The sequence below is a fragment of the Triticum aestivum genome, chromosome 2D (assembly GCF_018294505.1).
Source record: "Triticum aestivum cultivar Chinese Spring chromosome 2D, IWGSC CS RefSeq v2.1, whole genome shotgun sequence".
Classification (NCBI taxonomy): Eukaryota; Viridiplantae; Streptophyta; class Magnoliopsida; order Poales; family Poaceae; genus Triticum; species Triticum aestivum.
In genome coordinates this window covers 280927908-280943873 of record NC_057799.1, presented here as the reverse complement: position 1 = coordinate 280943873, position 15966 = coordinate 280927908, and the positions used below count along the sequence as shown (strand labels likewise).

Genomic DNA, 15966 nt, shown 5'->3' with positions numbered 1-15966 from the left:
TTCAGGAGGTGAGGTGTTCCTGAGCTCGATGAGCTGGTGAGGTGGTCAGGGTGGAATCGATCCTCCTTCTCTATGGAGGTGGCTAAGTCCTATTTATAGTGGCCTTGGTCCTCTTCCCAAATGTGGGCGGGAAGGGATCCCACAACGACCAAATTTGAAGGGAGACAACTAGTACAAGCTATCCTGACAAAAGTAGTCTTCGCCTACAAAAGGCTCTAGTGGTGACACTGTAGTGGGCTCCGCGACGACCTCCGTCCTGCCGTCCTGGCGGTCTTGGTCTTGTTGCACCGATATGGAAACCTTTAGTTGATTCCTCGGGACCCCGCGCCTGCGCTTGCCTCCTTAACACCAAAGAGGAAACTGGCACACTGCGCCCGCTGGCGCCCGCCTGGCCTTGGTCGTCATGGCTCACGTCATATGAACCTCGTGAGGTGCACCTTGCATAGATATCTCTACTCCTCGGGAGCCAGTCTAGTGAGGCCGCCCCTAGGGAGGTCTTGGTGTCGTCCGCCTCGCGAGGCTTGGCCCCTCGCGAGGGTCTTGAGTCATTGTTGCTGAAGCTGGGCCATACCGGGCCGTTGACAGAGCCACGCCGTGGGCCGTAGGAAGGCAAGTCTGGGTACCCCCGTTCCCAGGACGCCGACAAGGGGGTTCCGATGAATTGATCTCCCCAAGAACGTCGGAGGTTGCGCCTGCATTGGTATCCATGGGGCAGGGGCTTGAAGGTGGTGCCATCCGTGCAGTTTCTGATTTTGCGCATGAAACGCAGCGACCGGATGTGCATGCAGCAAATACCTTTGTCGAAACGTCTGAGCAAGGTCGCCCATTAGGTGAAGATCGCACAAGTGTGGCTGCCGCAGCTCTTGTGGAAAACAAGGAGCCGGTTGTGATGCAACAAGCAGATCGGGGATGCCCCCCATGATCGCACCTCTCCTCCGCCCATTGTGTCCAAAACAGCTCCACATGTTGTCCCCAAGAAAACAGCAAAACATGGAGTGGGTACCAGGAAGAGCCCTCGGAAAAGAGTTGATCAGGCAGGCAATGTGCATGATCAACATGTCAAGGATGCTGTCACAGGGTTTGTGTCTGCTTCAACCTTGTTCCCGCCTGCTCCCCGGGGCAAAGACTGGCGATCCTGATCAGACGAAGGGACCTGGAGGTGAAGAAAAGCTTCATGTCAATCCAACGCTCAAGCACACACGTGTCCCACTGGATATGGGGGTTCCTTACACTCCAAGAGTTGACCATCCTGTTAAAGGGACAACCAAGAAGGTGGCTATTGATATTCCGAACACGACTCCCCGTCCCACTGCCAAACCTAAGGATGCCTGATCAGTCGACAACGACATGTTTCTTGATTTGTCTCCACTGGCAGCATCTATTGGTGTGATTGAAAAGCATAATGAGCGCAAGGGTAGGCACCCTTTGGCTTTCACGCCACCATCTTTCAGCCTCAGACTTGATTTGAGCAAACCAAGCGAGCCAGTCGATGCTATTCCAGTCTCGTATGCATTCCCGTCCGCGCTAGTCCAGATGATGGCGCAACCCATTGTTGATGCCAGTAAGGCTGTTAAATTTGCTGAGCCTATTGTTCAAGGTATCATTACATTCCCCCTCTCTCTCCATCCCTTGTGTGTAACATCACATGCACAAATTAATTACTGCACACATGGCATGTTTTTAATTGCTGGCAACATTTTTTTCAACCATTTTATGCACAACTTGCTGCACACATGGCATGTTTATAATTGCTGGCAACATATATTTCAACCATTGATGCACAACTTTCTAGTAAACCACTTTTTTGTTTTGTCAAAGACACATACGATGGCAACTCTTTGTTTGTCATTATTGCCTTGGCAACTTATCGTTCCAATCCTCATCTTTTAGAACCAATCCAATATGTACATCTTCTCCAGAAACTATTCCCATTCTCTTCACTTTCATTGCAAATTATTCTTTTGCTTGTATTGGAAACCTTCTTCATTTTTCTTTTATTGAAATTAATATACTATTTTTTGTCATGCCTTGCATTTGCAACAATTTTTAATGCACCCATCACATGCTTTATTTTGTAGCTCCATTTTTTATTTTTGTTTATTAATTGTATGTTCGTTTACAGAATGGCTTTCTCACATGGTCGTTTACTACACGAAGGATCTCCTGTTGAGATATCATCATCAATGGATGAAGCGCTTTGCAAGATGGAGCAGGATGTGCTCCCGAGGAATAAAAAGGAGACACAAGCCCCTTCAAGCTTTGGTGCGGTAGATGCTACCACTTCTGATGATGTGCACAGCAGTGTCACCCCAGGTTCTGTTCGGCCGGCAAGGGTTGTGCAACCTCCCCCAGAAGTGGATTTCGAACCTCCAATAAAGGCCACGAAGCAACAACAAGAACTTTATGATATCATGAGGCGTTTTGGAAATGTGCGAAGTAACAACATGCATATGAATGCAATCAGAGAGTAATTTGCTTCTCACCCTCCATTTGTTCTCCCCCCTTAGTTCATATCATTTTTACATGTTCATCACATTTTTATATTTTGATTGCTTGTTTATTCTAGCTCATGTTTGGACAGAACTAAGGTCATCAACTGCTACTCCACGTTCGTTCACATGGACGATCTCACCAAGTCTCTGATGCATACCGGCAAACTATCCCAGAATGTTTTTGCCGCGGGTATTGACTATATCAACGGACACATTGACATCCATCCCGATAAGATCATTATGAGCACAACCATCATGAGGAGAATTTGGGACAGCGACTTCTCTCATCCCCAAGTTTGTAAAGTGTTTGCCCAACATGGTGACTACAAGCTCACACTGAAGAAATTTGTATGTACCCTTCCTTCGGGTTTTGAAACCTTTTCTATGACTGTTTTTGTTGTACCATATTTAACATGTTGTATCCCCCCACCTCCTTCACCCACTTCACACACCTATGTTTTATTTTTTTCTCCTTGTTAATGATTTCTTTGGATCTTTTTGACATTTTCTGGGAACGCACAGGTGATGTTCGAGATGTTCCAAGAGCTTGCTCCCAATGATTCACACGACAAAGTTTGACACTACTACACGATTTGCATCAACTTGGCGAAGCAACGTTTTGATGTTCTGGACTCAATCCGTTCGGGGGACGACGATTCTCTTTGTTCGCACATAGAGTTTTTCATCAATAACTTGAAGGAAACCTGGATGCGTCACTACAGTGGCTCTAAGGTCTAGTTCAAAGATTACCCTATCAAGTACGTGAAGTCCACGACGTAGGGAAACACATAAGAGTTTGTCTTTTTTCATTTTCATGTGCACGACTATTTCAGATAGTTTTACATGGCATTTTTCCGCTGGTTGTTAGATGGCACCTTCATTGTGTTCAACATGGCAACTTTTTCTTGGATGTCACTTTAACTTACAAGTCATTTTTCCACCACAGCCCTTGAAACAGTAATTTCATATCATCCTGATGGCAAGTTCAAGTACCAGTCTATGGCAACTTTACTGTCTACTAGATGGCAACTTCATTCCTCGCCATTTTTTTTCAACTTCTACCTTGTTTCCCTGAGCATGGCAAATTTACCAATCCAAATTCACATTTTTTTGGAGTGGCAACTATACAAACAACTAGGTGGTAACTTCATTACTAAAACATGGCAACCTATTATGTTTGCCCCTCGAGCACGACACGCTGACACATCACCCACCACATTAATTTTTTTAGTTAACTGTCCATGGCTACCATATTACATAGAAAATGGCAACTTTCTTACCTACTAGATGACAACTACAGATGTTCAACATATCAAATTTATTTTTGACTGTTTCTCCAACATGGCTACTTAAGTATCTCACAAACATGGCATTTTTCAGTTAGCTCGACATGGCAACTTTTACTACCACACATGAATCAACTATTATTTAGTCCTTGCACTCCATTTGTTTTCTCTACCTACCAGATGTTCAGTTCTTCTCCCAGTCAGAACAACAACCTTTTTCATCTATGTGTTTTAGCATGGCAACTTCTAATTTTTTTCTCTTTTTCTTTTTTATGTTCCTCACTGAAATTAGCTACGACTGCGGTATGTAAACATTGGAATATCTTGCTAAGTGGGAAGGCAGGAAGGTGCCAACTCTGAAGAAGGAAATAGTCGCAGAGCTTAGGAAGATTTATCTGTGGAATTGGGTCACGAATGTTGATTTTTAACAAGCGGGAGGGTGCAAAGGCTTGGATAGAGGATGACGTTAAAGCTACTATCAAGAGATACCGGTGAATGCATGAAATAATGAAGACTTTTGTTTTAGCTCTGTACTTACATTCTTTGTTCGGATGAATGTAAGGTACTGCCACCCAATTTCCCCGTCCTTCAATTTTTTTATCCTTGTCGTTTTGTACCCGCACATCACCATGTTTGTGTCGTGAACCCTTTGTGCTTGTATTTTTCAAAACATAACTTCGATGTCAAATGTTGTTAACTGTTAGTGGGGCAACCCGTTTACGCTTATACTTACAGTTTGTTTTTGTCGTTCAATTTGAAAGTCAATACACTTTTCAGATCATTTAGTCACACATAAAGGTGTCAATTTTTGTAGTTTTTTTTGTTGGATAAAGGTCCGTCGTCATGATAGTCTCGTTTTTTCAAATGTTTCATTTTTCTGACGTGCAACAACAACGACACTTTATTAATTAATCACATCACATGGCAACCAAAAGGATGAAACACACGACAATATGCATTCTACGTTTTGTTCGTAAATGAGGCAGCATATCTCATTTTTTATTTTTTTGTCAGTTTACTGCAAACTTCTCCCCCCCCCTCATTTTTTTAATCCTTGCGACATGATGAATATTACATCTACAATCAAAATGTCAAATAAACATTATTTGTTTCCTGCAATAGTAATACAATTAGCTCTTCATTTTACGACGAACATAGTTGCAATCGAATGCACCTTTTTGCAAAAGTTTCTCCTCTTTTTCAGATATGAACGACTACATTTTGTAACAACATGGTAAGTTTATATCTGCTCACATGGCAAGATTGCTGTTTTTAAATTGAAATGCTAAATGTCACCAAAATTTGGAATGTTTATATCACAACACGCCTGACTGTTTCCATAGTTGTGTTGGGCCCATCTTCATGCACTGCGAGGACTTGCTGTGAGCCATGCTAGCAGAGTGCTTCATCTACGTTCCAATACCAATGCTCAAGTACGTACCTTGGTGGCACCTGTTTCATGCCATTCATGTCCATTACCGTTAGAATATGGCAACAAATCACACCATCTCTTTCAAACTTGCAGCACTGGCAGTAATACACCCCTTCTGCTATGTATCTTGTCACCATGTAGTTCCGTCTCTTGTTTGGGTCTTCGGCTTCTGAGTCCGACATGTCCCACATGGTGCAGACCTTGTAGATTAAGTTGTCTACTTGAAACACGGTGTAACCGCTTGATAGCCTTAGCTCCGACTGGAACCTCCAATTTTTTAGTTTGCATTACAAGTTAGCTCGCCAAAACAATGAACGTGTGTGTGGTCTTACTGGTGCACTCATGGCAAGTTCACTGAATCACACATCGCAACTTCAGTGGCAGAAGCATGGCAACTTAAGTCGTACAAACATGGCAAGTTTACTGATGCAAGCATGGCAAGTTCATTGATGAAAGCATTGCAATTTTATCTACTCTAGCATTACTAACTCAGTTCTACATCCTTTTACGCACACACCTACAAGGTTTTGTTTGCAGCCACGACACATTTTTAGTAGGCCAAACATGCCAAGCTCATTTTTCATACAATTGCCAATGCTAGTGTTCACTCACGGCAATATTACTTGCGCACACATGCCTCCTACACTCTTACACACACCTGACAAATTGACCAACGATTGCACGGCCAAATTAATTTATCAAACATGGCAACTATATTTCCTGCCAAGATTTGTTAACTCAGACATGGCAAGTTCAATCACCCAATCATGAAAAGTTTACTTTGACACTAGCCATCCCCCGACCAATGCGTGTGTTGTCTTAATGAAGCTATCATGGTAAGTTCACTGCTTAGTAAATGGCAAATTCACCCACATAAGCACGACAAGTTCAGTTTCACAATAATGCTAAGTTTGTTTACGCAAACACGACAAGTTTAGCGACGAAAGCATGTCACGCTTCTTTTTACTTGCTCACGTTCATATCCGACTAGTTCAGTTTGCAGACACGTCAAGTTTACTTATACAATCATGGCAATTTTAGTTCCCCAAAAAAATGGTAACTAATGTTCAAACCAGCATGGCAAGTATTTGTAGACCCAACATGGCAAGTATCTTTTTCAAACCAGCATGGCAAGCACTTGTACGCCCAACATGGCAACTAAATTTAAACTATGCTGTGAACCATTTTTAACTAGGATAACCATGAATGTAAAAAACCTTACTTGTAGAACAGTTGTCGGGTATAAACCTTTATCGTTTGTCTCTCCAATGGGTTACACGTTAGGGATTCACCTGGCCGATGGCTCAATTTGGGCTACAGATCCATAGATCTTGCCATGGCAACTTCCATGGAGAGCAATGGTGGGTGATGGAGGGGGAGGGAACTGTGGAGGGGATCGAGAGGGATGGAGGAGGGTGATGAGCATGGTTTTTGGGATTATGGCGATCCTCTTCTTGATTCACCTGGCCGACGGCGTCGAGACACGCGGTGTGGACTGGGTCGCGCGCTGACTGGGTCATTCCAGGGATAAGGGATCTTGTCCAAACGGTTTCGTTCGGCTCCACTGACTACTAGCCCAAACGGGGTTGTTCGGAGCGGACACCCAAACTACCGAACATACGCACATTATTGGCGTCCATAAATAAAGCAACAACCGAAGAAGTATACTGCCGAACGATACAAAATGGTGAGATATCCCTCTTACAAAGCCGATCCAGAGATATCCAGCACACGCAAGATGCACGTGACTACGCTACCAACAATGAGCACCGGAAGAACTAAACACCCCCACACAACGACCTAGCACACCTAAGCTCCATGACAACGCCCTCAAGAGGGAGAATAGCACTGAGCATCGGCGATGCCGAGTCCATCAGACTAAGGTCTTCATTTGGAGCTCTGACATGGAGAGAAGAACCATGATGACGTCTTGAAGAAGAGCGTGACACCCTCGGGTGTTGCCGTCGTTGGCGATAAAACATGGAGCTTTCGCCCAACAACTCACCCGTGCCACTAAGAGGCCGCCAGAAGGGGTGCAACGATGTCAGATCCCTAGATTCGGATTAGGACGCCGCCCACTGGGAGGCATGTCCAAGCTACCCGACGCAACACCTCTTGTTTCCCACACAACCCGGGAGGGGAGCCACCAACATTGTAATGATGCCCGCTGGAGAGCAACCACACGGATCGCCATCCGGGCCCGCTGCTCGGGAATCCCTGGCGCGAGATAGCGTGCACCACCCACGTCACAATGCACTCAACCACGGAAGGAAGAGCGACGACACTCCATCTGCTCCTAGCCCGGCATCATTCCCCGAGTCTGGGTAGGCACCTCCTCCATAGGAGGCACCCACACCCGCATCCCCAGCCAATACCCGGTGGGCTAGGGGACACAACTCCGAGACCGCCAATGGCTGCCGGCGAGCCAGCCTCGAACCCTTGGCCAGGCGAGCTCACACGACACCATGCCATGGTCACCGGCATTGATCCGTGCAATGACACAATGCTAACACGACCACCACCCGCAGACACCACCCGAACCACGCCCGATCATTTCTACCCGAAGCGACAACCCCGACCAGCCTCCGGACCAGATCTGGTCTGCCCAAGCACGCTCCCGAGGTCCAAGCTACCGCAGCCGATGCTGGACCCCGAAGAGGAAGGATTGCTACCACCTCCTCGCGCCACATGCCGAAGCCCAACAACCGAATCCACGTCGCCGAACCACCGCAAGCCCACACCCTTGTTAATTACCAGCCACCGAGGCGCACATGACTGCCACGACAACAACACATTACCCAGGCACCCGATTGATGGAACCATAGCACCCTGTCAGAGAGAAAGAGCCCGTAGGGCAACCATGAAATGGAGCCGCTGCTACCCGAGCCCTCCTCGCGCGCCCGGCGCGCGGTCACAACCACCGTCGCACCTGGGGTGGCCACGCCCGCCACCCCCATGCCTGCTGCAGATCGACGGGCGCTCCGCCAGATCCGACGTGCCATGCACTACTCACCCAGGCTCGGGCCAGCGCACGCGCCCAGGCGGTCGAGCGGAAAGGCAACCCGCCCGTGCCGTCGGCACCGATGCATGCCCCCGCCCCGCCATGCCCTGCGTCGAGCGCCGCGTCCCCATAGGCCTCCGCACCCCACGCCACAAAGCACCAGCCAGAGAGGACGAGGGCCCCGCCACCGTTGATGCGAGCCAGGCTTTGCTTGGCTGCGCCCTCCGATGGCAGCGAGGCGGAGGGTGGAATGCTGGCGGCGCGGCTAGGGTTTCGCCCTGCAGCTCACCGAAGCGGCCGTGGCGAGAGGGGAATTTCAGATCCTTTCGATTGATGCAAACTTAGTACAACTCACAAAGTTGTACTAAGTGTGCGTCAATTAATATGGACCGGAGCATGCTCTCGAAGATTTAGCTAGTCTCTACAAGATTTAGCTCATTTATGCACAAGCATGATCTAAAAGATCTAGCTAGTTTATGTGTTAGAATTAATCCGAGGTGCACATCTCGAGGACAAGCAATCACACAAGCACGAGCATGACTCAGAGATTTGTTAACGAGGTTCACAACATCGTGACATCCCAGGGCATGACTATGGACGTTCCTTCCCATGTATCAAATCACATGATACAATCGACGATAAGCCCGTTGAGGCCATTAGATAGTGCTTCGACCATCGGCCATTAGATAGTGCTCTGACCATCGTGTGACAGCCGGTCAAGCCACGGTCAAGCTGGCAATGGGGATTACCTAGGTGTGTATTGACTCCCATTCCCATCCCCGCGACAACCCTCCCATGCCTATCCTCGTCCCCTTTCCTGCATGTGGGGATAAAAAGTTTTCCATTCCCATCTCATCAGGGTTTTTACCCTTGTGGTGATAGGGGCGAAGGTGTCCCGTCTTTCGATGAGATGGTAACTATTGTCTTTGGTGGAAGCCGACTTTGATGATCCGACTACGAACGTGCAAAGACGTCGCACCTTAGCAATCGCTAAACCAACTACGAGAGGTTATTGACCACGCCGAAGCACGATCAACCTGACCACGAGGGTCTATTTCCTCCAGGAATATTCATAATATTGAAGCCAAAAGATGCAAAGTTAATAATGATAGTGGAACTTATTTGTGGCACTACCGTTTAGGTCATATTGGTGTAAAGTGCATGAAGAAACTCCATGCTGATGGGCTTTTGGAATCACTTGATGCTTGTGAACCATGCCTCATGGGCAAGGTGACTAAGACTCCGTTCTCCGGAACAATGGAGCGAGCAACTGACTTGTTGGAAATAATACATACTAATGTATGCGGTCCGATGAGTGTTGAGGCTCGCGGCGGGTATCGTTATTTTCTGACCTTCACAGATGATTTGAGCGGATATGGGTATATCTACTTAATGAAACATAAGTCTGAAACATTTGAAAAGTTCAAAGAATTCGAGAGTGAAGTGGAAAATCATCGTAACAAGAAAATATAGTTTCTACGATCTGATCGTGGAGGTGACTATTTGAGTTATGCGTTTGGTCTTCATTTGAAACAATGTGGAATAGTTTCACAACGCACGCCACTTGGAACACCATAGCGTAATGGTGTGTCCGAACGTCGTAACCGTACTTTATTAGATATGGTGTGATCTATGATGTCTCTTACCGATTTACCGCTATCGTTTTGGGGTTATTCTTTAGAGACGGCTGCATTCACGTTAGGCACCATCTAAATCTGTTGAGACCACACCATATGAACTGTGGTTTAGCAAGAAACCTAAGCGGTCATTTCTTAAAGTTTGGGGCTGCGATGTTTACGTGAAAAAGCTTCAACCTGATAAGCTCGAACCCAAATCGGAGAAATGTGTCTTCATAGTATACCCAAAGGAGACTATTGGGTACACCTTCTATCACAGATCAGAAGGCAAGACATTCTTTGCTAAGAATGGATCCTTTCTAGAGAAGGAGTTTCTCTCGAAAGAAGTGAGTGGGAGGAAAGTAGAACTTGATGAGGTAATTGTACCTTCTCCCAAATTGGAAAGTAGTTCATAACAGAAATCGGTTCCAGTGATTCCTACACCAATTAGTGAGGAAGTTAATGATGATGATCATGAAACTTCATATCAAGTTACTACCGAACCTCGTAGGTCAACCAGAGTACGGTCCGCACCAGAGTGGTACGGTAATCCTGTTCTGGAAGTCATGTTACTAGACCATGATGAGCCTACGAACTATGAGGAAGCGATCATGAGCCCAGATTCCGCGAAATGGCTTGAGTACATGAAATCTGAGATGGGATCCATGTATGAGAACAAAGTGTGGACGTTGGTTGACTTTCCCGATGATCGGCAAGCCATAGAGAATAAAAGGATCTTCAAGAAGAAGACTGATGCTGGCGGTAATGTTACTGTCTACAAAGCTCGACTTGTTGCGAAAGGTTTTTGACAAGTTCAAGGAGTTGACTACGATTAGACCTTCACACCCGTAGCGATGCTTAAGTCTGTCCGAATCATGTTAGCAATTGTCGCATTCTATGATTATGAAATTTGGCAAATGGATGTCAAAACTGCATTCCTTAATGGATATCTTAAAGAGGAGTTGTATATGATGCAACCAGAAGGTTTTGTCGATCCTAAAGGTGCTAACAAAGTGTGCACGCTCCAGCGATCCATTTATGGACTGGTGCAAGCCTCTCGTAGTTGGAATATACGCTTTGATAGTGTGATCAAAGCATATGGTTTTATACAGACTTTTGGAGAAGCATGTATTTACAAGAATGTGAGTGGGAGCTCTGTACCATTTCTAATATGATATGTAGATGACATATTGTTGATTGGAAATGATACGGAATTTCTGAATAGCATAAAAGGATACTTGAATAAGAATTTTTCAATGAAAGACCTCGGTGAAGCTGCTTATATATTGGGCATCAAGATCTATAGAGATAGATCAACACGCTTAATTGGACTTTCACAAAGCACATACCTTGATAAAGTTTTGAAGAAGTTCAAAATGGATCAGTCAAAGAAATGGTTCTTTCCTATGTTACAAGGTGTGAAATTGAGTCGGACTCAATGCCCGACCACTGCAGAAGATAGAGAGAAAATGAAAGTCATTCCCTATACCTCAGCCATAGGTTATATCATGTATGCAATGCTGTGTACCAGACCTGATGTGTGCCTTGCTATAAGTTTAGCAGGGAGGTACCAAAGTAATCGAGGAGTGGACCACTGGATAGCGGTCAAGAACATCCTGAAATACCTGAAAAAGACTAAGGATATGTTTCTCATTTATGGAGGTGACCAAGAGCTTGTCGTAAATGGTTACGTCGATGCAAGCTTTGACACTGATCCGGATGACTCTAAGTCACAAACTGGATACGTATTTATATTGAATGGTGGAGCTGTAAGTTGGTGCAGTTCCAAGTAGAGCGTCTTGGCGGGATCTACGTGTGAAGCGGAGTACATAGCTGCTTCGAAAGCAGCAAATGAAGGAGTCTGGATGAAGGAGTTCATATCCGATCTAGGTGTAATACCTAGTGAATCGGGTCCAATGAAATTCTTTTGTGACAATACTGGAGCAATTGCCTTGGCGAAGGAATCCAGATTTCACAAAAGGACCGAACACATCAAGAGACACTTCAATTCCATCCGCGATCAAGTCAAGGAGGGAGACATACAGATTTTCAAGATACATACACATCTGAATGTTGCAGACCCGTTGACTAACACTCTCTCACGAGCAAAACATAATCAGCACCAAGACTCCATGGGTGTTAGAATCATTACTATGTAATCTAGATTATTGACTCTAGTGCAAGTGGGAGACTGAAGGAAATATGCCCTAGAGGCAATAATAAAGTTGTTATTTATATTTCCTTGTATCATGATAAATGTTTATTTTTCATGCTAGAATTGTATTAATCGGAAACTTAGTACATGTGTGAATACATAGACAAAACAGAGTGTCCCTAGTATGCCTCTACTTGACTAGCTCGTTAATCAAAGATGGTTAAGTTTCCTGACCAAAGAGCTTGTAAGCCGGATCATCTGGACCCCCTCTCGGATCATTCAGACCCACCAGGACATTCGGACCCCCCGACAATGGCTACGACACAGCCGTATGATCCGGACGGCCGCCCGGATCATCCGGCCTTTGCTTGCGCGCATGACTCGGGCCGTGGCCCATGTACCCATTTCGCCCACTCACTTACCCCTTCATGGCTTGGACTATAAATAGACCCCCTCCTCATTTGTAGGGTTAGAAAATATGATAGTTCATCTTAGTTTAGCTTTGCTCCTACGTCTACTTCCCTTGAGAGATAGATAGAGAGAGAGAGAGAGGGAGAGGGAGAGAGAGAGACCACTCACATGGAGTTCAAGACCTCCATGTGAGCATGTGAGAAGATCCCAGGGGATTCAAGACCCCCTTTGTGGCAAGGATCTATCTAGATCATCAAGACCCCATCTCCTTTGGATTTGGGATGAACTCTACCTTGTATCTTTCTCTGTGTTGATCATGTACTTTTGTGGATCTTGTGTGTATGATTGCCTAGTGGATGTGTGATTGGACTTGTTCTTGAGTGTTTCTCTTGTGATTTCTCCCCGTTCATCCCCGTGTTCATCATGTTATTCGAGGAATCCCCCTCAAATTCGTGAAAGATCGCCCCCTAGAGTTCCACCCTACATCATCTTGGTATCATGAGCCACATTGATCACGAATTTGGAGTCTCCCCCCTCCTTTTCTGGCCTAGTTTTGTATGTTTTTGTCCCAATTTGAAAATCCCCACGAAAAATAGGCCCAAATATTTCCTGCATTTTGTTGGTTCTTGTGAGATTTTGTTGTGTTTGATCCATGATTTTGTTATTTGACAAGTGATCTTGGCTTTCCCCACCTCTTCACCAGGAAACCCCTCCAAAAATTTTCTTTTCCCATCAATTTTGACCCATCGAAATCGAAATTTTCTGCCCAAATCGTGTCCCCAAGAGGAAATCCCGAGCAGCTTTGACCTGCGTGGATCATTCGGACATGCACCCGGATCATCCGGACATCACCCGGATCAGCTGGACCCTCTCCCGAACGTCCGGATCACCCACGCACCCGAACAACAGTACCAGAGTTGACGAACCCGGATTATTTGGACCTACTCCTGGATGTCCGGGTACCCCTGAAACTGACATGGATGTAATCTTGTTTCGGCCATAACTAATTCATCTGAACTCCGATTTTGACGTTCTTTAGCTCGTTTTGAAGCTATCGACATACGCCATCCCACAAAAATACTTCCAACATCATTTGACTTCATCAAATTTTTGGAACTTTGGCATCTTTGCCTAGGCCCTCCACCATATCGTCCGCAATACCACCGTAGCCTTCCGCAACCTACCGCATTTTGATCCCCATTGAATTTGTGGTTGTTTGAGTTGTGATTCGTGTCTCCTAAGGTTTTCGGCTACTTAGAGACAGTTACTCCTTCATCAACCACCACATACGTTCCGCATAACACCTCCACTTCTGCATTACCGACTCCGGGACCACCACTGCATTTCCGCTCCCACCATTTGACATTGCCGTTTGAGATTTTGAGTTCATGGCTTTTGCGTTCCCTAAGGTGTTTCGGCTAATTAGGAATGGTTCCACATCAAGAGCCCTGCCTCTCATCTTCGCCATGGACTCAACATCGACAACGACTCCTTCACTATTTTGACACCACCGTAAACCACGGACGGTAACCTCGACGACATCATTGTACATTCTCCCTTGCTATTGCATTGTTAACCCCAAGCTAATTTTGCGTCACTTTCCTATCGAGACTAGCTATTTGAGTATTGGTGGGCAACGCTACTTGTGCACTTTAGTTGATAATTGATCCGCACCTTCCATTCCATACATACCTCATCTTGGTATCATCATATCATCTCTTGTGTCGCAAGATTGTTCCCGCATATACACACTTGCTATCTTGGTTTGAGCATTGTGCATATTGACCATATAGAAAAGCTTTTAAGCAAAAGAGGATATACAAAAGAGCTTGTAAGCAATAGCCATATCATCACGTCACATTGCATGTCATATACCATCATTGATCATCTTGGATCGTCGTGTATGAAACACCGGGAATCATCCATACATAGCATACATGGGATAGAAACTCGATACGTTTTTTCTCTTATAGGTTTTGCGCAAGTGTCGTATCCTCCTATTGAGCAATCATGCTAGCGTCTCTCTGGAGTTGTGCAATAAGAGCATTTTCCACGGATTCCACATTTGGGCTCATTTCTTGGTTGCACGACCCCAATTATCTATCTGTGTGTGTTTCCATGTGCCATTTATAGCTATTGATCTATTTGCTTTGCATTGCAATTTTGTGAATCTTCCTCAACATTATTGATATCATTGACTAACATTTGCTTGAATTTTGTGCCACTTGTCCTAACCAAGCCACTCGATAAGGTTTACTTTGTAGGTGTGAGTGAACAAGTCAGGTACCAATTCCACTATTCTTTCACTTCACATTGAGTGAAATGGGATACATCCTCAACATTGGGAAAAGGTAACTTCGTATTGTTTATCTCATTTCCTACTCACCTCTACTCGAGTCTTATGATGGATAGGCAAAGCACATCTACTTCGGTCTACAATAACAATGACGAGTTCGGCGCCATGAAAAACTTCATCTACACCAAGATGGATGCTCAAATGGAGGAGCTCAAGGCCCTCATCAAGAATGCCAAGAGGTCTCCCTCATCTTCGAGAAGACGCTCAAGTGCATATGATTCCAAGCTACCATCTCCGGCAAGATCAATATGGCATCGACACCATCATCGACGAGAATGTGAAGGTCAAGAGCTCAACACCAACCACCGCTCTACGACTTCACAATCTACCTTGGCATCTTTTCCAAGCAACTTCAAGGCATCTTCGCCTTTGGACATACGACACGCCAACAAGCACCTCAAGATTATGCTCAAGCGAAGTTCCCCAACCTCAAGTCCGCGACTTCCACAAGCTACTACGACCTCGACACCGACCACGAGATTCCGTTCTATGGGACTCAAGACCCCGAGGAGTATCTCGAGTGGGAGCCCAAGATGGACGCCTACCTCACGCTACATCAAGTCCCCTCCGAAGATCAAGTGAAGTGCGCCACATGGAACTTCCATGATTATGCGTCGACATGGTGGCTTCACACACCTTTGAAGAGCTTCAACATGAGTTGGTCCAAGACAAAGAAAGCGACGCGGCAAGAATTTGTGCCTTCCACCTACACGGAACATCTTCAATGCTAATTGGAGAACACCATCCAAGGATGCAAGTCCGTCGACAAGTACTTCAAGGAGATGAAGAAAGCCTTGCGACAAGCCGGCGTGGACGACCCCATTTCGATGAAGTTTCACTTCATGATGGGATTGAACAACGACATCTCCAAGACTATCTTCCTCAAGAACTACAAGACCCTCGACGACAACTACATTTGTGCTCTCAAGGCGTAACAAGAACTCACGAAGGCCAAGGTTTGTCCACGCCAAGCGCACTTAGCGACGACCAAGCTCCACGACAACGAGCATAGGATAGGGTTGCTTTTCTGGCTCAGCAAAGTCTTCAACTCCTCTGGTCCATCTCCGAGTACTCCGTCTATTTCGTCAACTAACGTCGAAAGCAATCACAATAAGCAACATAACAAGGCAAAAATAAAAGTGCTCTAAAAATATTAAGTTGACTTTTCTAGGACTTCTTGGGTTATATGAAAAATAACCAGAGTGGTTTCATTGGAA

At 45.6% G+C, this 15966-nt stretch overlaps 1 protein-coding gene across 2 annotated transcripts; it reads left to right on the top strand.

The window, feature by feature from the left end:
- The first annotated feature begins 2134 nt into the window (after nucleotides 1–2134).
- On the top strand, nucleotides 2135–4552 carry LOC123049229 (uncharacterized). Of its 2 annotated transcripts, XR_006423495.1 has the most exons (4): nucleotides 2135–2467; nucleotides 2582–2840; nucleotides 3015–3250; nucleotides 4071–4552. XR_006423495.1 is itself a non-coding variant. In XM_044472186.1 (3 exons), exons 1-3 carry the CDS (start codon nucleotides 2184–2186, stop codon nucleotides 3069–3071), a joined length of 600 nt encoding a protein of 199 aa, XP_044328121.1. In that variant the 5' UTR covers nucleotides 2135–2183; the 3' UTR covers nucleotides 3072–3555. The 2 variants fall into 2 exon arrangements, 1 of the variants encoding a protein (XP_044328121.1); XM_044472186.1 differs by lacking the exon at nucleotides 4071–4552 and having other exon boundaries at nucleotides 3015–3555.
- The last annotated feature ends 11414 nt before the right edge of the window (nucleotides 4553–15966 follow it).